At 44.5% G+C, this 21403-nt stretch overlaps 1 protein-coding gene across 2 annotated transcripts in view; it reads left to right on the top strand.

Moving 5' to 3' along the window:
• Positions 1 to 11824, top strand: part of LOC106590042 (zinc finger protein 438) — a 103313-nt gene extending 91489 nt beyond the window's left edge. For both annotated transcript variants that reach the window (XM_014180542.2, XM_014180541.2), the window contains exons 3-4: positions 8006 to 9865; positions 10061 to 11824. In XM_014180542.2, coding sequence (XP_014036017.1) covers positions 8046 to 9865; positions 10061 to 10670 — 2430 coding nt within the window. In that variant the 5' untranslated portion in view covers positions 8006 to 8045 and the 3' untranslated portion in view covers positions 10671 to 11824. The remainder of the gene's footprint in view (positions 1 to 8005; positions 9866 to 10060) is intronic.
• Positions 11825 to 21403: the final 9579 nt, after the last annotated feature.

The raw sequence follows: 21403 nt of genomic DNA on the forward strand, positions 1-21403 counted from the left end.
ACACTCAGAGACTGTGGACCTGGTTAGCTTGAGGAGAGTACCTTGATTATGGGGGGTGGCTGAGAACATGCCCGCTGGACATGGCTGGCGATGAAGGCCCCCCCCCCGCATCCTGCCCTTATCTAGCAGAGATCCAGACCTTTAATCTGGGCTAAGACCTGGGGGAAGTTGTCCTGGCCTCCACTGGGCTGGCTGCTGCTGTGCTCCCCCTTCCCACTCTCCCCTGCCCCCGGCACTCCATTCCAGACCCCCCTCCACCTCCAGCCATGTCAAATTTGTCTCCACTTTTGTGGATTGGGGTGATCAGACCTTGGTTCCAAATATTGGGGAAGATGCCAGAGCTGGGGATGATGTTAAAAAGTTTAAGTTTTGCTAATTTGGAATTTGTGGTCTGTATATTTTATCATTTCATTTAATGATACCATCAACCCCACAGGCCTTTTTGGGTTGGAGGGTTTGTATTTTGTCCTGTAGTTCATTCAATGTAATTGGAGAATCCAGTGGGTTCTGGTAGTCTTTAATATTTGATTCTAAGATTTGTATTTGATCATTTATATGTTTTTGCTGTTTGTCTTTGTTATAGAGCCAAACGATGAAATGGCGCTGACAGAGAGGGCTACTGTACTTCTAGCTCTTGGGAAAATGTGCAGTATTTCGTATTTCAAGCATTTTGCTACACCCACAATAACATCTGCTAAATGTGTATGTGACAAATACAATTTGATTTGAAGATTTGATTTGAAAAAGATTGGAGAAGTGGTTTATCCATGAATCTCCGGTTTGGATAGATAACTCTTCGTGTTGTTTGTTGAGTTTTCCAATTTTATGGATTCTATGGATTCTTCAATTACATTGAGCTGATTTGACGTGCTGTTCCTTCTTTTTCTGTAGTGTATTGTTTTAGTGATTCACCATATGTTTTTGGTTGGATAGGTTTCTCAATTTCTTTCTTAGGTTTTTGCATTCTTCATCAAACCAATTGTCATTGTTTATAATTTTCTTAGATTTGATAGGGAATCTGAGGTCAAATATACTGTTTAGGTTTTCTACTGCCAATTTATACCTTCACTATTACAGTGAAACCTTTTGTCTAGGAAACTGTCTTGAACGGATTACATTTTTTGTTGCCAAATTGTTTTTGGGGAGATTTCCACACTATTTTCCTTAATATTATTCAGTTCCTTTGGCTTTGATGCCTCATGATTGAGCATAGCTCTGTTCAAGTAGAGTGTGATTTTTCTGTGATCTGATAGGGGTGTCAGTGGACTGACTGTGAACGCTCTAAGAGACTCTGGGTTGAGGTCAGTGATAAAGTAGTCTACAGTACTACTGCCAAGAGATTAGCTATAGGTGTGCCTACCAAAGGAGTCCCCTCGAAGCCTACCATTGACTATATACATACCCAGCGTCCGACAGAGCTGCGGGAGTTGTGACCCATTTTTTTTGGTTATGTTGTCGTAGTTGTGTCTAGGGAGGCATATGGGGGAGGGAATGCTGTCACCTCCAGGTAGATGTTTGTCCCCCTGTGTGCTGAGAGTGTCAGGTTCTTGTTCAGGTCAGGCATTTAGGTCACCACAGACTAGTACATGTCACTGAGCCTGGAAATTGTTAATGAAGCTGTCATCGTTAAAGTATGGAGATTCTATTGGGGGGATATAGGTAGTACACATGAGGACATTTTTCTCTGTTGAGATAATTTCCTTATTAATTTCTAGCCAGATGTAAAATGTTCTTGTTTTGACTAATTTAATAGAGTGTGTTAGGTCTGCTCTATGCCAAATTAGCATACCTCCTGAGTCTCTTCCCTGTTTCACACCTGGTATTTTGGTGGATGGGACTATCAGTCGTCTGTAACCTAGTGGGCAACCAGTGGGTCCGTCTCCTTTATACCATGTTTCTTGTAGGATGAGAATGTCTGTATTTCCAATTTCTTTGATGAATTCTGGGTTCCTGCTCTTCAGGCCAAAGACAGATGACCTCAGACCTTGTATATTCCAGGATGAATTAGTAAATGCTTTGTGTTCCATAGTGTCTAGTATTGTTTTTGTGTGGTTTAGGCCCGGACCATCACAGTAGGTGTGAGCAGAGCATCTGATACATACCTCTTAGGTTGCAGGATGGGGCTTGGGCGGGTGTAATAGTGGGGGTTGGGCCTGTTCCTCTACTCACGGCCTGGGTATATGTCCTGCTGTCATGTTGAAGTCCTTGCCCCAGGGGCGGGGGCCATGGGGTGGGCAGAAGGGGCATAGGTCTGATATGGGGGGCCAATATAGGGTCTGTCTCTGTCCTCCTGCTGTTTGAAGTTTCTGTTCTAGCTCTACGTGAAGCACCAAGTTTTCTTGATGGATTTTTAACTACAAAAAAAATCTGAGAAGAAAATGAAGCCTCCTCTCTCTTTATTCCACGGACTGAGACGAGACAAGCACTGCTCAATCTTGGGCTGTATCAGGGTTTTCGTTTGACTATCAATCCCATTGCAAAATAATGATTTGTATTTATTGATTGAAATATCAGTCGATGGAAATACATTTGCCCGTCATGCTTATCCTTCTATAGATTAATTTGCACCCCAAAACAAATCATTAAATTAGAGCGTGTGTATTTTCATTAATCATTAATTGTATTTATCACACAAGCACAGCATACAGAGACGTTTTATCATTCTGCTGCTTTAGCTTCTCAGCTCATTTTGAACAGTTTGATTTTCAGGATTAAAAAGAGCTACTATTTTTTTTTTTTTCTCAAATGGTAATTGAGGCATGCCTCCCATTTGCCATTCAAGTGCATGGGCAATGGTAGGCAGGCTATCAGCACATCACCCACCACTTTTCAATGTGAGCTGGAGGCAGTATGCATTTTGAAAACATTGTTTGAAACCTGAATGTTTTACTTCACATTGAGGCATGTCTTACCTTGCTTCAAAGTAGCCTAGGCAAAATCCGACCATAGAAACGTGGAGGCAATTATTTTATAAAGACTTCCTCATATGCCATTGAAACCAGCTCTCCTGTTCTATTGGTTTTCATATCAACTTGCTTTCATCGTCCAGAAGCCAAAGGCACATCTTTAGATTCCCTCTCTTTCTACTTTTCTAAAGGAGATTTTAATCTCTGTCACATATGGAACTTCTCTCCTCAGGTGTGCTGTTTAGAATGGAGCAAATTGCATTTTGGCAAATGTTTGAAAATGATTTTTTATTGGCTGCTTCAATACAGGAGTTGAATGTTTTGTTAAGATTAATTACCACAATCTAAATGTGATTTCCGTCATTCTGAGCACCGTGGGTGGACGACCTTATGGGTATATTGGTCCGGTAAATTTCTCAAATGGCCAGTAAATTAAAATCTTCCCGGTCACGTTATCTGGCACCTAGTTTTCCTAACGGAAACCCTGGGCTGTATTTATCATATCAAGCATCTCAGAGTAGGATTAGATCCACCCTGTCTATGAAATCGCGTTATTTGTGATCTAAAAGGCAAAACTGATCCTCAGTCAGCACTCGTGCTCTGAGACACTCGGCACATACTGCCCCTGATTACCGGCTGTCTTGTAGAAATGGATGAAGATGTAATTCTCACAACTCCATTTATTTCATTCTTCATAATATCTTGTACTGTTTGTGGGACAGAGCCATGACCAGTCGGGGGCCTGAAAAAGTAAGGACGGACGGACAGACAGACAGACAGACAGACAGACAGACAGACAGACAGACAGACAGACAGACAGACAGACAGACAGACAGACAGACAGACAGAGAGACCAATGCTCCTAGAACACAACATTGGGCTTGATATGACCGTTCGTAACTGGGTTGTCATTACAACCAATTATAGGCCTAAGTTCCCACATGTAAACCAATCAGGGAGACATCAGATCAGCGGCCAGTCAGTGAATTATTTGGGCTACTGGTTGCTCTCTTTGTCTGGCTGTGTCTCAAATGACACCCTATTCCCTATATAGTGCTCTACTTTTGACCAGGGCTCTGGTCAAAAGTAGTGCACTATTTAGGGAAAAGGGTGCCATTTGGAACGTAGCCTATGTCTGTCTGGCTGCAGCATGACCCATTGACCGCTGGATTGTATTCATCCGATCAATCCGGCCTTTTCAGCACATTCCATTCCACACGGATGGATATGTCCGTGAACTGTCCCACCGGTCCGACCAAAGCAATGCCCTAGCCCTACCGTAACCCTGGTGACCTGACTGTTAACGTAAACACCAGACCTCACCTTTCACCTCTTGGCCTTACCTGCTAATCTGGCTAACGCTGGGAGGGCCTGGCTCGGACGGCACAGCCATAGTTTACTGGTCTCGCTCTCTTTCTGTCTCTCTCTCTCTATCTGTTTCTCTCCTTCTCTCGCTATCCTTGTCTCTCTCTCTCTCTCCTTGTCTCTCTTTCTGACTCCCCCCATCTGTCCGTCCTCAGCCCATCCCTGACCCCTGAACCATTGTAGATTAGAGTGGCTGGCGTTTTGAAGCCTGCACCAGATTAAGTGTCTTTGTTCCTTTGAGGCTTGGGTCAAGATGTCTCTACTGGAAAAGACAGAGAATATGATGTACATGTAGAAAGCTCATTAAATACAACACTAGTATATTGAGGTTAATTGAAACCGTATAGACATGTATTATCACATACAAAGAAATAGATTTCTGCCATATTTGTTTTATGTTTAGAGCCACACCGCTCATACTTATGTCATATGATGCTAGCCTGCCCTGTATTAATGTTAATCTCCTCCTCAGCCAATCAAAATGCTCTCTACTCCAATAACAACAATGTAGCTGTCTGATATGAGTCCAGGTTGGGAGGAGCAGTCAGAAATCGTCCTATCCCCTCCTCCTCTCACCCGTTCTCCTCTCTCATCATGCTCTCTCGCTCCAGTTAACCCTACTAGTTTGCCACTGGGCCAACCCTGTGTGTCTCTGCTGCTGCTCCCTGCTCCCTGCTGTACTTATATCATGATCATGGGGAGGCCGGCACTAATACGGCACTAATACGCTACTATACCACCACCCCAATGCAAAATACACCACCCCCTTATACACCACTGTACTACTACCCCCTTGACCTACCATACACTAGAAGAAAGGACAATGGGTTACAGGGGTTTACTACACATTCACTACCTTTATCTCTTCCTCTTTCTATCTTTTCATTTATTTTGTTCTTGCTTGCTCTCTTACTTTATTTCATCTGTTGTGGAGCTATAATGTGATTGACACTGGGGCCTCAACAGCGAGGCCCCTCGCCCCAGAGCAGGTCGACATGTGGCTAAAGGGGGGAGGAGTGAGGGAGGGATGTTTGCATCATCATTATGCAGATAGGAACGCACATTGAGAGGAGAATCTCTAAACAAGAGAGGGAAACAGGAGGAGGAGGAGGGGCCTGAAGAACGGCAGAGGAAGAGAACGAACAAGAGAGATACATGATGGACAGAGGAGAGGGGTAGGGGGGCTGGTATTTTTTGAAGGCGCGAGGAGCAGGTTGCAAAGCAACAAATAGAAGGCAGAGGGGAGAGCTAGCAGTTCTAGGATTTTGATCTTGATCTGGAATTTGTGGTTTAAATACACTCTGACTGGATGACAGGATGTAGCTAGCCTGAGGCTATAGTCTTCAACACCACTCCAGTCCTTCTGTCTGTCTCCTTCCCCACCACTGTACTTCCTGTGGCAGCCCTAGTCTGGGAGGTTATCTGGTGTATTTTACTGGAGCAGTACACCACCTATGGAGACAAGGACTGCATCTCAAATGGCTACTTTTGACCAGGGTTCATAGGGCTCTGGTCAAAAGTAGTGCACTATATAAGGAATAGGGCACTGTTTGGGACACACACTATGAGCATAGGTGCAGCTACTCCTCCTCAGTTATAACACACCAGCTGCAGTGCTACACTGCTATCAATTCTCATCAGATCAGACCACTGGACACTTGGTGTCTACTCATTTTTCTCACTCTCTCTTTTTTACTCTCATCATTCTGTCTTTGTTCTCACCCAGTCTTTCCCGTGAGAAGTCATCAGTCTGACTTAAGCCGACAGCAGCCCCACACGCCGGCCTAACGCTGCCTGTGGTTGGTTGCTTGGCTTCAGCACGGCTGCATAATTTCTTCCCTCCCTTTCCCTCTAGGGGTTCAACTGTAAACTGAGTTGATGGGAGGAACCTCCTGGGTAGCCTGTCGGTGCCAAACACACACACACACACACACACACAACCATCCATGCCCCCTTCAAGTCTTGGGAGCATTCTAGATATCCTACCGCTGTACTCTCCTCTGTTGACTGAATGCCTGGCCAAATGGCCAAACTCACAGATGAATTGGAAACTATCCAAACAGAGAGGGAACATTTCCAGTTGTATGGAGTTAAGATGCTGTGTGGACACTGTATAAATAATCTGCTCTCACACTGAAATACTTCCAGGTTTTGAACAATGTGGGTTTATATCCTTTTTCCCTATTTTTAAAATGAATGCAAGCATTGGTTCAGCCTAAGTCCTTTGAAAGTTAGATTGGTTGTTAGATTGGTTAAGTGTAGCAACGTGCGAGTAGCTACCTTTTTATGTCACATCTAGATCCTGGTGTTTTTTTCTGAATCTGACAGGTATCATGCACACCCCTTGGACACAAGCCTACGATAAGACTGGTATTGGTATTGAAAGTCGGATAAAAAAAAAGTGAAATTCAACTCCTGTCAAAATCATCTGTTTACAATCACGTTCATTTGAAAAATTCTGCTGTAAATCTTTATTTTCAAACAGACATGTATGTGGACATTTGCTTAGAAATTCCTTATTCTTTTTTTAAGCTTCAGTATAGGCATACGCATGCCTACTAGAGTTGATAAAGTAGCTCAGATGAAGTTTATGACCATTCTACACCTTTTATAAAGTAGTCAGAATCATTTACCTGGACTCCTCCTTACTCAACCCTTCCTAGGCCTTTCGATGTTCGACATCCAAAATTACTGTAAACTGCCGACTTTAAAGCCTAATCCCTGGTGTTGTATGGTGAAATATCATTTGTCGATATGGGGCATTAGGGTCTCAGAATGTGGGGCTTTGTAAGTAAGGCTGTTTTAGCCCCACAGCTAAGCTTTACTACTGCTGGTCTAGAGAGAATGGGCAGTGATTAACAGAGGTAACACACACACACAGAGGTAACCCCTCTTGATGTGGTGGTAAAGCTCCTGTCTGTCCTGCCCTTGGGCAGCTTTCACGCTCTACTGACTGATCCTTCCAGGAAGTACAGGGGGTACGAGGGAGGAGGGGGGTACAGGGAGAACCCCGCCGAGCCACAGCGGTAACTAGGCTGCACGATGGGCTCAAATCAAAGGGGGCACTTTGTCTGTCCCTGGGGGTAGTGTGCGTGTGGGGGGGATATTTGTGGGGGTTGTGTGTGTGTGTGTGTGTGTGTGTGTGTGTGTGTGTGTGTGTGTGCGTGTGTGTGTGCGTGTGTGTGTGCGTGTGTGTGTGCGTGCGTGCGTGCGTGCGTGCGTGCGTGCGTGCGTGCGTGCGTGCGTGCGTGCGTGCGCGTGCAGGAAGAACCACAGGATAATAGTAATCTTGTGGAAGCCTTATAAATGTTCATGTCAGTGACAGCCTCTGTCTGTCTTTCATCTCAGGATGTATCCCAAGTGGGCCCTGGTCAAATGTAGTGCACCCGTATAGGGATTAGGGTGCCATTTCGGATGCTGCCTGTGTCTCACATCTCAGACTGTTAACCACTTTGTAACGACACCATTAAGAACACTAAGGTTAACCTTCCTGCTAAGAACATAATAGTTGGGGTCTGGGACCAAAAATATGCCCGGATATTACGTTGGGGCCAGGGGTATCTCAATCAGTATTGTTGTTGTTGTATTGGCAAATGTAAACCTCTATGCCAGATGGCATGCAATCAGTATGGGCTGTGGCCAAAACTTGCTATAATGTTATGTTGGGGAATACTTCTTTAACTGTTGTTGTTGGGAATAGCTCTCGAACTTCACTGTTGTTGTTCTGTTGACAGACTAAGACAGGTCTGGGTCTAGACCTCCATGCCAGGCTAGATGATGAAGAGCCTCCAGTTCAGAAGCATCGCCCCCAAGGCCCCAGCAGCGGTAGTTCCCTCCCCGACCGCCGTCCTGTCCTGCCAGCACCCCTCTGCCCTCCCAGAAGCAGCCTCTACAGCCGTCAGCCCTAAATCCATCCTGGTCCCGGCCCAGAACTATGCCCTGATGCAGGTGGCAGGACAGGAGGGCACCTTCTCTCTAGTGGCCCTGCCGCCCTCCGTATCCAATCAATCTCCACAGCAACAACAGCCGCAGCAACAGACAATCCAGAAGAACCTGAAGCTGCCCATCCCCAGGTACCAGCCAATGAGAGCCAAGAACACCCCGGAGAAGGTCAAATTAGCCACACCCACTGCCGTGACAACCCGGCCACAAAGGTCAATAGCGGCGGTAAAAAAGAAGTTGTCATTGCCGGAACCCAAGGAGGAGCCATCAAAACAGGTCATACTGATCGACTCCACAGCCTCCTCTGAGATCTCAGCCCTCACAGCCCTGCTCCCGGACAACGCTGTGCTCTACTCTGGATCTCCACTGGAGCAAGTAGCAGTGGTGGACACCACCATCAACCACATGTCTACTCCTGCCCCCGGCCCGGGCCCCGTCACCAGCATGCTGCAGAACCTCCAATACCCATCTGGCGGTTTTACTAAAAGCTCCCCAGTCAAACTGCCACAGGAAGAGAGCAACATTAAGGTTGGCATTAGGCCATGCCAACCCAAGCCTGTAGCCCAACAGCCCCATCCACAGCCAGCTAGTAGCAGCATCACTGTCCTCTCTCCAGCCATCTTCAGCAAAGCTGTCCAGATTATACCCTCCCCACCCAAAGGCAAGTTGCCCATTCTGCCCTACTCGAACATAAAAAGCACCCTTATACCAGCCACCAAACTCAACCTCAATGCCATGTCCCCCAAGAAGGCTTTCCCCAGCCAGCCTGGCTTGCCCGGCCTTACCCCGTATCCTTCTGATCCCCAGTCCAAGACCCCAGAGACTGCCGAGGCCCTCTGTCAGAACCACATGCCAAACTCCCTGCTGCAGAGCCAGCCTCAGGCCAAGACCACAGGCACCCTGTCGCTACTGGGAATGCTTCAGATGCAGAAACCACCGGGCAAGAAGAGAGGGAGGAAGAGGAAAACAATGGAGGATATTCTGGCCTTTGAGGCAAGAAAGAAGAGATCCTTGTCGTTCTTTCGGAGGAGGGTTCCAGAGAAGCCTTCTCCTTCGACTGTCATCTCGCAGCAGAGGGAAGTGGACATCTCTAAGAAGTACCGCAGCATCAGACCCAAGCCTCACCACATGCTGCTGATGGAGACAGTTCCCCAGCTGGTCAGCCTGCCCTCCCTCACCACCTCTGACAGCCTGGAACCAGAGCTCCTCGTAGGGCACCAACTCTCTGCCAAGGTCCTGGAGCCTGGTCCTCGCCAGCCCCAGTCAGCCTCTACCACACTTCACCTGAGAGGGGGAAGTTCCTCTCAAAGGGTCTACCTGGGCAGTAGCCGGCCCCTCCACCACTGCCCCACCTGCAGCCGCTGCTTCCAGTTCAAACACCACTTGCAGAGCCATATGAACAGCCACACCAACAGTAGGCCTTACGTCTGTCCAGTGTGTCGTAAGGCCTATGCCCATTCCGGCTCGCTCAGCACTCACATGAAGCTGCACCACTCAGAGGGCCGACCACGCCGGACGCTTCGCTGTGAGTTCTGTGAGAAGGCGTTTGGCTACGTGGGCGTGTACTTCAGCCATCTGAGGGAGGTGCATAAGGTTATCCTGACTGTGGAGCCATCCATCAGCCAACATGAAGACGACGTGCCTGTGGAGGGGTGACTACCTACATTTTCAGAATTATAAATAGTACCTACATACTGATATACTTGTCTCATCAATAGGACTCATGACTTTTGGTCACTGTGAGTTTGATACATTTCTTAGAATATTGTTAGCTTCTCGCCAATTTTCATAAAACACCACAGTTCTTCCTTCCATCATGTCTGTCTCCATCTTGTATGTGTCTCCAGGGCGATGTCTCCAGACCAGGGGGACGAGCAGGGCCAGGAGGACCGCGAGGACCCAGTGGAGCTCCAGATCAAGTGTGGCCGCTGTCAGGCCATCACCCCCACCTTCGCCGACATGAAGCTGCACCTGCTCTACGTGCACGGGGAGGAGGTGCAGGTGCGCCTGCGGGATGGGGCTGGTGGGCTGGGAGGGGCACTCCAAGGGGGCCGGGAGGCCGAGGACGAGCTGGTGAAACACGCCGCCCACTACTGGCGCCAGCTCAATGAGAAGAGGAACCTAGTCCGCTGTGGGAGCTGTGACGAAGAGTTCTTCTCCTTCTCCAAGCTGAAGCGTCATATCCTCTCCCACCACCAGGGGGGGGCAGAGGACGATGGGAATGGAGACGGAGAGGGGGAGCCGACCGGCCACTCAGCCCGGGGAGGGAGAGGGGTCCTCAGGCAGGGCTCAGTGTTTAACTGTGTGCTGTGCAGCCAGGTCCTGGACAGTAAGGAGGAGGTGATGGAGCACTGGACAGTCCACCACCACTGTGAGGAGACCCAGGTACTCTGGGAGGCCCTCAGCTCCTACTCAGGGGACAGGGAGATGGACTTGCCCTCTCACAGCCCACATTAACATGGCACTGGACACGTTTCAGGTTGTTTCTGTTGCAGTCACGTTGCACATCTCAGAAGATTGACTTTACTGATTATTTTTAGCTTCTAATGAAGCAAAGGTTCCAAACAGTGCCTCAGAAGATTGCTATACCATATTAACATGGTTTCCGATGTTAAACATCTCTCCAGGCATTGTGAGAGCTAATAATCGGGGCAGCCTGACTGCAATAAAGACAACCTGGAACGCACCGCACCCACTGTCTGTGTCTGTCTGAGCCCATCTTGCACAGTGGGCTGCTCTCAAACACACGCAGTTATTCCCTTTATACACTATCGAGCTGACCCCAACCATACAGTGGGGACATTTTATTTTCAAATGGTCCTTTGCACCACAGTTCCAGCAACTATGGAATAGTGGATGCCTAACCTCTAACCAGGCCAGTGCAGTACAGTGCAGCTCGGCTCAGTAGTGTGTAAATTGTATTAGGCCGTACAGAGGTCAGTTATAGCACAGGTTAGTTTTTTTGAGAATCCACTTGATAGATTAGTATTTATTATATGGTATTTTATGGACTGCACTGTTTTTGTTTTTTGTTTGTTCTGATTTTGTGTTTAGGTTTTTTGAGTTTGGTGTGTTTTAATATTTTGTTTAATAAAATGGAAAGGATAGGGTTTTTTTGTATTGCGTTTTTTCCCCTTTTTTTCTCGATACATGATTGGCCACAGATGCAGTGAAACTGTTTGTTAAATGACATGAGTAAGCATAATACCCTAGCGGTAGTAATAAGGGCACACTGTACCGAAGTCTGTCTTTTGGCCTTGAAAGTACTTTTTGGTTGAAAACTAATAATAGACCTTATGTGTCAAACTCATTCAATGTTGGGCCTTGTGTCTGCAGGTTTTAGTTTTTTTCCTTCAATTAGTGACTTTAATTAATCAAGTACACGGGAGGAGCGAAAACCCGCAGCCACTCGGCCCTCAGTGAAATGAGTACGGTACATGGTATGAGTACGGTACATGGTATATGTCTAGCTATTTTGACCTAGAGAGGAAAACCTTCTCAGTACACCAGCACCTGACTGAAACATCTGAGGCCTTCTGAAAATAGATTGAGAACCTTATTTCTGGCTAATAATCAATAAAGGACTCATAAACAGATGATATATTATTATATATATTTGTTTGTGTACTTTGTGGTAATGGAAAGGGTGATTGATAGACTACTGACAAAACTAGCTCAATTTGTTACTATTACATTATAAATGTTGAACTAATGCTGCCAACTATTATTCAGTATAAACTTGTGGAATTGGTCTGTGTTCAAGAGAAAAATGCAACAAAATATAACATTTTTATAGTGCCTTCAGAAAGTATTCATATCCCTTGACTTATTTCACATTTTGATGTGTTTCAGCCTGAATTCAAAATGGATTAAATATATGTTTAATCTTACCCATTTTAACACAATACCCCACAATGAAAGTGAAAACATGGTTAGACATTTTTGCAAATGTATTGAAAATGAAATAAACATTTGTAAAAAAATATATATATATGAAAAATAAAACACTAATACATCTTCATTACATAAGTATTCACACCCCTTAGTCAATACATGTTAGAATCACCTTTGGCAGCGATTACAGCTGTGAGTTTTTCTGGGTAAGACTAAGAGCTTTGCACACCAGGATTGTACAATATTTGCCAATTATTCTTTGCAAAATTCTTAAAGCTCTGTCAAATTGGTTGTTGATCATTGCTAGACAACCATTGTCAAGCTGTGCCATAGATTTTCTCCCCACTCCTTAATGACTCACAAGCATACCCATAACATGATGCAGCCACCACTATGCTTGAACATATGGAGAGTGGTACTCAGTAATGTGTTGTATTGGATTTGCCCCATACTTAACACTTTGTATTCAGGACAAAAAGTGAATTGCTTTGTCACATTTTTTGCAGTATTACTTTTGTGCCTTGTTGCAAACAGGATGCATGTTTTTGAATATTCTGTACAGGCTTACTTCTTTTTTACTCTGTCAATTAGGTTAGTATTGTGGAGTAACTTCGACCGCTGCGCCACTCGGGAGCCCCAAAGGCACTGAATCTCAGTGCTAGTGTCACTACAGACCCTGGTTCGATTCCAGGCTGTATCACAACCAGCCGTGATTGGGAGTCCCATAGGGCAGTGCACAATTGACCCAGAGTCGTTAGGGTTTGGCCAGGGTAGGCCGTCATTGTAAATAAGAATTTGTTGTTACAGTGGCTTGCGAAAGTATTCACCCCCCTTGGCATTTTTCTTATTTTGTTGCCTTACAACCTGGAATTAAAATAGATTTTGGGGGGGTTTGTATCATTTGATTTAAGCAACATGCCTACCACTTTGAAGATGCAAAATATTTTTTATTGTGAAACAAACAAGAAATAAGACAAAAAAAACAGAACTTGAGTGTGCATAACTATTCACCCCCCAAAAGTCAATACTTTGTAGAGCCACCTTTTGCAGCAATTACAGCTGCAAGTCTCTTGGGGTATGTCTCTATAAGTTTGGCACATCTAGCCACTGGGATTTTTGCCCATTCTTCAAGGAAAAACTGCTCTAGCTCCTTCAAGTTGGATGGGTTCTGCTGGTGTACAGCAATCTTTAAGTCATCTTTAAGTCATACCACAGATTCTCAATTGGATTGAGGCCATTCCAAGACATTTAAATGTTTCCCCTTAAACCACTCGAGTGTTGCTTTAGCAGTGTGCTTAGGGTCATTGAACCTCTGTCCCAGTCTCAAATCTCTGGAAGATTGAAACAGGTTTCCCTCAAGAATTTCCCTGTATTTAGCACCCTCCATCATTCCTTCAATTCTGACCAGTTTCCCAGTCCCTGCCAATGAAAAACATCCCCACAGCATGATGCTGCCACCACCATGCTTCACTGTGATGATGGTGTTCTCGGGGTGATAAGACGTGTTGGGTTTGTGCCAGACATAGCGTTTTCCTTGATGGCCAAAAAGCTCAATTTTAGTCTCATCTGACCAGAGTACCTTCTTCCATATGTTTGGGGATTCTCCCACATGTCTTTTGGCGAACACCAAACATGTTTGCTTATTTTTTTCTTTAAGCAATGGCTTTTTTTCTGGCCACTCTTCCATAAAGCCCAGCTCTGTGGAGTGTACGCCTTAAAGTGATCCTATGGACAGATACTCCAATCTCCGCTGTGGAGCTTTGCAGCTCCTTCGGGGTTATCTTTGGTCTCTTTGTTGCCTCTGAATAATGCCCTCCTTGCCTGGTCCTTGAGTTTTGGTGGGCGGCCCTCTCTTGGCAGGTTTGTTGTGGTGCCATATTCTTTCATTTTTTGAATAATGGATTTAATGGTGCTCCATGGGATGTTCAAAGTTTCTGATATTTTTTTATTACCCAACCCTGATCTGTACTTCTCCACAACTTTGTCCCTGACCTGTTTGGAGAGCTCCTTGGTCTTCATGGTGCCGCTTGCTTGGTGGTTCCCCTTGCTTAGTGGTGTTGCAGACTTTGGGGCCTTTCAGAACAGGTTTGTGTATATATACTGAGATCATGTGACAGATCATGTGACACTTAGATTGCACACAGGTGGACTTTATTTAACTAATGATGTGACTTCTGAAGGTAATTGGTTGCACCAGATCTGGTTTAGGGGCTTCATAGCAAAGGGGGTGAATACATACAGTTGAAGTCGGAAGTTTACATACATCTTAGCCAACTACATTTAAACTCAGTTTCACAATTACTGACATTTAATCCTAGTAAAAATTCCCTGTCATAGGTTAGTTAGGGTAACCACTTTATTTTAAGAATGTGAAATGTCAGAATAATAGTAGAGAGAATGATTTATTTCAGATGTTATTTCTTTCATCACATTCCCAGTGGGTCAGAAGTTTACATACACTCAATTAGTATTTGGTAGCATTGCCTTTAAATTGTTTAACTTGGGTCAAACGTTCCACAACCCACAGTAATTTGGGTGAATTTTGGCCCATTCCTCCTGACAGAGCTGGTGTAACTGTGTCAGGGTTGTAGGCCTCCTTGCTCGCACACGCTTTTTCAGTTCTGCCCTCAAAATGTATATGGCATTGAGGTCAGGGCTTTGTGATGGCCACTCCATTGACTTTGTTGTCCTTAAGCCATTTTGCCACAACTTTGGAAGAATGCTTGGGGTCATTGTCCATTTGGACGACCCATTTGCGACCAAGCTTTAACTTCCTGACTGATGTCTTGATGTTGCTTCAATATATCCACAGAATTTTCCATCCTCATGATGCCATCTATTTTGTGAAGTGCACCAGTCCCTCCTGCAAGAAGAACCCCCACAACATGATGCTGCCACCCCCGTGCTTCACGGTTGGGATGGTGTTCTTCGGCTTGCAAGCATCCCCCTTTTTCCTCCAAACATAACGATGGTCATTATGGCCAAACAGTTATAATTTTGTTTCAACAGACCAGAGGTCAATTCTCCAAAAAGTACGATCTTTGTCCCCATGTGCAGTTGCAAACCGTAGTCTGGCTTTTTTATGGCGGTTTTGGAGCAGTGGCTTCTTCCTTGCTGAGCGGTCTTTCAGGTTATGTCGATATAGGACTCGTTTTACTGTGGATATAGATACTTTTGTACCTGTTTCCTCCAGCATCTTCACAAGGTCCTTTGCTGCTGTTCTGGGATTGATTTGCACTTTTCGCACCAAAGTATATTCATCTCTATGAGACAGAACGCTTCTCATTCCTGAGCGGTATAACGGCTGCTTGGTCCCATGGTGTTTATACTTGCGTACTATTGTTTGTACAGATGAACGTGGTACCTTCGGGCGTTTGAAAATTGCTCCCAAGGTTGAACCAGACTTGTGGAGGTCTACAATTCTTCTGAGGTCTTGGCTGATTTCTTGATTTTCTCATGATGTCAAGCAAAGAGGCACTGAGTTTGAAGGTTGGCCTTGAAATACATCCAAAGATACACCTCCAATTGACTCAAATGATGTCAATTAGCCTATCAGAAGCCTCTAAGCCATGACATCATTTTCTGGTATTTTCTAAGTTGTTTAAAGGCACAGTCAATTTAGTGTATATGTAAACTTTTGACCCACTGGAATTGTGATACAGTGAAATAATCTGTAAACAATTGTTGGAAAAATGACTTGTGTTATGCACAAAGTAGGTGTCCTAACCGACTTGCCAAAACTATAGTTTGTTAACAAGACATTTTTGGATTGGTTGAAGAACGAGTTTTAATGACTCCAACCTAAGTGTATGTAAACTTCCAACTTCAACTGACTTTATGCACGCACCACTTTTCCGTTTTTTCATTATTTATTTATTCAGTATTTTTTGAAGCAAGTATGTTTTTTCATTTCACTTCACCAATTTGGACTATTTCGTGTATGCCCATTACATGAAATCCAAATAAAAATTAATTAAATTACAGTTTGTAATGAAACAAAATAGGAAAAACGCCAAGGGGGGGATCAATACTTTTGCAAGGCACTGTAATTGACTTGCCTAGTTAAATAAAATAATAAATAACTACAATGGTGTTGATCCATCCTCAGTTTTCCCATATCACAGCCATTAAACTCTGTAAATGTTTTAAAGTCACCATTTGCCTCATGGTGAAATCCCTGAGCGGTGTCCTTCCTCTACATTAACGGCGTTAGTAAGGACGCCTGTATTTTTGTAGTGACTGGGTGTATTGATACACCGTCCAAAGTGTAATTAATGCACTTTATGGTCATTAATACACACCATCCAAAGTGTAATGCCCAAACGGATATTCGACGAATGCTTCAAAAATCATGTTAAACACTATTATTGCAAACAGAGTCCATGCAACTTATGTGACTTGCTAAGCGCATTTGTACTCCTGAACTTATTCTGGCTTGCCATAACAAAGGGGTTGTATACTTATTGACGTGAGACATTTCCACTTTTCATTTTGAATACATTTCAAAACATAATTCCACTTTGACATTATGGGGTATCGTGTGTAAGCCGGTGACAAAACATCTCAATTTAATCAATTATAAATTCAGGCTGTAACTCAACAAAATGTGGAAAAAGTCAAGGGGTGTGAATACTAGACTGAAGTAAACTTTTATGTACATTCTCTTAATGCTATGATTGGTCATTGGAAACTGAGCAGAAAAGCCTGTTTTCTCTTCTGTTTGCTTCTTACGATGGGGGATGTTCAATGTTGTGTTTCTTGGTTGGGAGATTAACTTGTAGAGGGGTGGTAGATGTGGTTTAAACATTTGTCAGACTGTGTAACCTTTTTCGTATGAAAAAAAAATCACATGGTAAGTGAATGTACCTTGAATGTTTTAAAATCCTACCAAATTCTAGATATAGATATTGAATATAGACTTCTATAGTTAGATTATATATATATATATATATAGCTATGTATAGATACAGTATATTGAGAATATATATTTGCATAGAATATATAGTGAATATGCTGCTTTGTTCTAATGGAGGAAACTAACTAGAAAGGAATTTGTTTATTATCGTCAAACCGGCAACTTAAGCTGAGCATAGCTCTCCTTGCTTGTGTCTGGCACAGTGTCTTGCAGCACAAACAAATCAATGGTGTGAAAGTAATCACATAGCTAATATGTCTGTTTCACAAAATGGTGACTGTCAAAACTTGGCTGAAAGTGTTTGTGATTGTGGCTGTTAGTGAACCTGAAAACCTTACCTTTCTCAGAATGATACAAATGTATGCTTTATTGAAGATGACGAGAACTGTGTGATGATATCTAACAAGATAAAAAATTAATTCATATTTATTTCCAGTAACAGTATGTTTATCCTGCTCAGGTAACTGTAGAACCAACCCTGTTGTACGTAACAATAAAGTTGGAGGATGAATCCATGCTTATGTTAGGTTTTCTAATTATTTTCCTTTACGACTTTTATGCACACACACAGCGTTGGAATGTCTGTGTGCATGCATTAGAAAAGATGCTTGGAAAGGGATTCATTGAGTGACACCGTGTGCAGTCAGCACTGAGCATTAAGGTGTTTGGGGTCTGGGTCGGAGGATTGTGTGTGTGTGTGTCTGGACCACGTTAACTAGGGTTGCCAGGGGGTTATCAAGCGCCTACATTATGCCTCAATACCCATCTGTCTGACAGAGGGCATCTTCGTACTGTAACCTCATCCAATCTCCCCATGATTGAATGAGTGTGTGTTTGACACACACCTCACTATCTAACTACGAAGAATAAAGTGGCTTCTTGCTACATCTCACAATCATGGAGCCTTTTTCCAGAAGACTTCCTATTGAGGTTGAGATGAGGAAGAGTAGGATGTTGTGTGCATGAATGAGATGTGAATCAAAACAATAATCATATGCCTCATGATGGTTTCATATTTAATGGTTGGGAATGATCAAACATCAGTGAAGTTTCTCTCTGTCTACCTCTCCTGCTCTCTTTACTATTCCCCTCTTCTCCACTTCGAAGACGAGCCAGGTGGAACTGCAATGGAAACTTGTGTTTACATTGCAATGGATGGACCGCTTAGTTATAGGAACCAACACTGACTTCCTCCAGAGCTGGTTTCTTCTTGGTTCTTCTAATGGAGAAAGGACATTACTCTCTCCATGAACTCGTGTGATACCTTCCATTAGTGCTTTCGTCACTGCAGTGTGGAATGTGGGCCCTTGGCTCTAATTGTTTTAGAGGAACATGTCCTAGGTTCAAGGGTCAGAGGTGAACTCTGGTGTGAATTCAGGTGCTCGGGACAAACCTGACAACATTAATTACACAGAGACCAAAGGCCTAGATTCAATCAGATCAAGCATTAACGGGTGATAGCCGACACCCGCATCGCTGATGTTTTGCCAGTGTCGGAGGTGTGACTGTCAAATCAATGAGCAGCTGTTCTTGATCATCGTCATCAATCCACATCCGTCCCACTCGCGTTAGAAGTTCAGAATGAGAAAGCGTAGGCTATATAGAAATAATGACTCTCAAATTGAAAATCATTAAACTAAAGAATAATGGTTTCTATCAGCCTAATCGAGGTATAGATTTAATCTCACATTCCAGTGTTTGAACTTGTAAACAAGGCTGCATGGGATTTCTTAATTTCCCCCCCCCAATTTCGTGATATCCAATTGGTAGTTACAATCTTGTCTCATCGCTCCCCAACTGTTCGAGAGTCATGTGTCCTACAAAACATGACCTGCCAAGCCACGCTGCTTCTTAACACTGCTTGCTTAACCCGGAAGCTAGCCACACCAATGTGTCAGAAGAAACACCATCCAAATGACGACCGAAGTCAGCTAGCAGGCGCTCGAGCATGGTGAGCCAAGGAAATCCCCAGCCAAACCCTAACTTGGACGGAGCTGAGCCAATTGTGCGCCGCCCCATCGGAGTCACGGCCGGCTGTGACGCAGCCTGGGATCAAACCAGAGGCTGTAGTGGTGCCTCAGCATTGCCTTAGACCACTGCTCCCCTCAGGAGGCCCATGAGATTTCTCTTAATGTGACTTTGTGCAGCCAATGGCAATGTCCACTTTAGGTATAATGCCAGGAGCCGCTTGTGAATTTGACAGCTCTAATGCAGTTCCACCTCCGAGACCACCAAAACAACCGCTATGTGGATGTCGGCTAAAGCGGATCTGATTGAATAGAACCCCAAGGTCCAACACATGCACAATACAAAACATCCACGTTCACATCAACCCAAGTTTGAAACAGCATTGCAGCTTTACTGTGTAACACTGTCAGTGTTACAACTCAAAATGCTATCAACCCCAATCTACAGACTGTCGCTATCGCCATGGGGAGAGCAGATAAAAAGGAAAGCTCTATAACGCTGTTGGATGCATATTTCTCTTTAATCAGAGTTAACATGTACCACAGCCGTCACACTGACTACCTCGTGTCTCCCACATCACAGGAGAGCAGCCTCTCATGGGGGAGATCGGTAGGGGGTAAGATCAAAGACATAACTCTCCCCCACACATCCCACCCTCCCCCCATTCCTAACGGGATCAGTCAGATAGAGTTTACACACACACACCACTAGAGGTACTGGGGTATGACTGTTCTTGCTACAATGCCTCAAAGCACCCCTTTCAGAAAAGAGAACATGGACTCAAGAGTGTTCAGAAAGTAATGTTGCTCTCTGTGGTGTCCTATTTTGATGGCTCAAATTTAGGACCAACCAGTTGAGGAGTTGGTCTCAGTAGTTTTTTATTTTATTTTTATTTCACCTTTATTTGACCAGGTAGGCTAGTTGAGCACAAGTTCTCATTTGGAACTGCGACCTGGCCAAGATAAAGCATAGCAATTCGACACATACAACAACACAGAGTTACACATGGAATAAACAAAACATACAGTCAATAATACAGTACAACAAAACAAAAAGTCTATATACAGTGAATGAAAATGAGGTAAATTAAGGCAATAAATAGGCCATGGTGGCGAAGTAATTACAATGTAGCAATTAAGCACTGCAATGGTAGATGTGCAGAAGATGAATGTGCAAGTAGAGATACTGGGGTGCAAAGGAGCAAGATAAATAAATAAATAAATATAGTATGGGGATGAGGTAGGTAGATGGATGGGCTATGTACAGGTGCAGTGATCTGTGAGCTGCTCTGACAGCTGGTGCTTAAAGCTAGTGAGGGAGATAATGAGTCTCCAGCTTCAGTGATTTTTGCAGTTCGTTCCAGTCATTGGCAGCAGAGAACTAGAAGGAAAGACGACCAAAGGAGGAATTGGCTTTGGGGGTGACCAGTGAGATATACCTGCTGGAGCGAGTGCTACGAGTGGGTGCTGCTATGGTGACCAGTGAGCTGAGATAAGGCAGGGCTTTACCAAGCAGAGACTTGTAGATAACCTGTTGCCAGTGGGTTTGGCGACGAGTATGACGCGAGGGCCAACCAACGACAGAGTACAGGTCGCAATGGTGGGTAGTGTATGGGGCGTTGGTGACAAAACGGATGGCACTGTGATAGACTGCATCCAGTTTGTTGAGTAGAGTGTTGGAGGCTATTTTATAGATGACATCACCGAAGTCGAGGATTGGTAGGATGGTCAGTTTTACGAGGGTATGTTTGGCAGCATGAGTGAAGGATGCTTTGTTGCGATATAGGAAGCCGATTCTAGATTTAATTTTGGATGGGAGATGCTTAATGTGAGTCTGGAAGGAGAGTTTACAGTCTAACCAGACACCCAGGTATTTGTAGTTGTCCACATATTCTAAGTCAGAGCCGTCCAGAGTAGTGATGCTGGACGGGCGAGCAGGTGCGGGCAGTGATCGATTGAATAGCATGAATTTAGTTTTACTTGTGTTTAAGAGCAGTTGGAGGCCACGGAAGGAGAGTTGTATGGCATAGAAGTTCGTCTGGAAGTTAGTTAACACAGTGTCCAAAGAGGGGCCAGAAGTATACGGAATGGTGTCGTCTGCGTAGAGGTGGATCAGAGAATGACCAGCAGCAAGAGCAACATCATTGATGTATACAGAGAAGAGAGTCGGCCCGAGAATTGAACCCTGTGGCACACCCATAGAGACTGCCAGAGGTCCGGAAAACAGGCCCTCCGATTTGACACACTGAACTCTATCAGAGAAGTAGTTGGTCAACCAGGCGAGGCAATCATTTGAGAAACCAAGGCTGTCGAATCTGCCAATAAGAATGTGGTGATTGACAGAGTCGAAAGCCTTGGCCAGGTCAATGAATACGGCTGCAGAGTAATGTCTCTTATCGATGGCGGTTATGATG

This window comes from Salmo salar, chromosome ssa29, assembly GCF_905237065.1.
Source record: "Salmo salar chromosome ssa29, Ssal_v3.1, whole genome shotgun sequence".
NCBI classification, from domain to species: domain Eukaryota; kingdom Metazoa; phylum Chordata; class Actinopteri; order Salmoniformes; family Salmonidae; genus Salmo; species Salmo salar.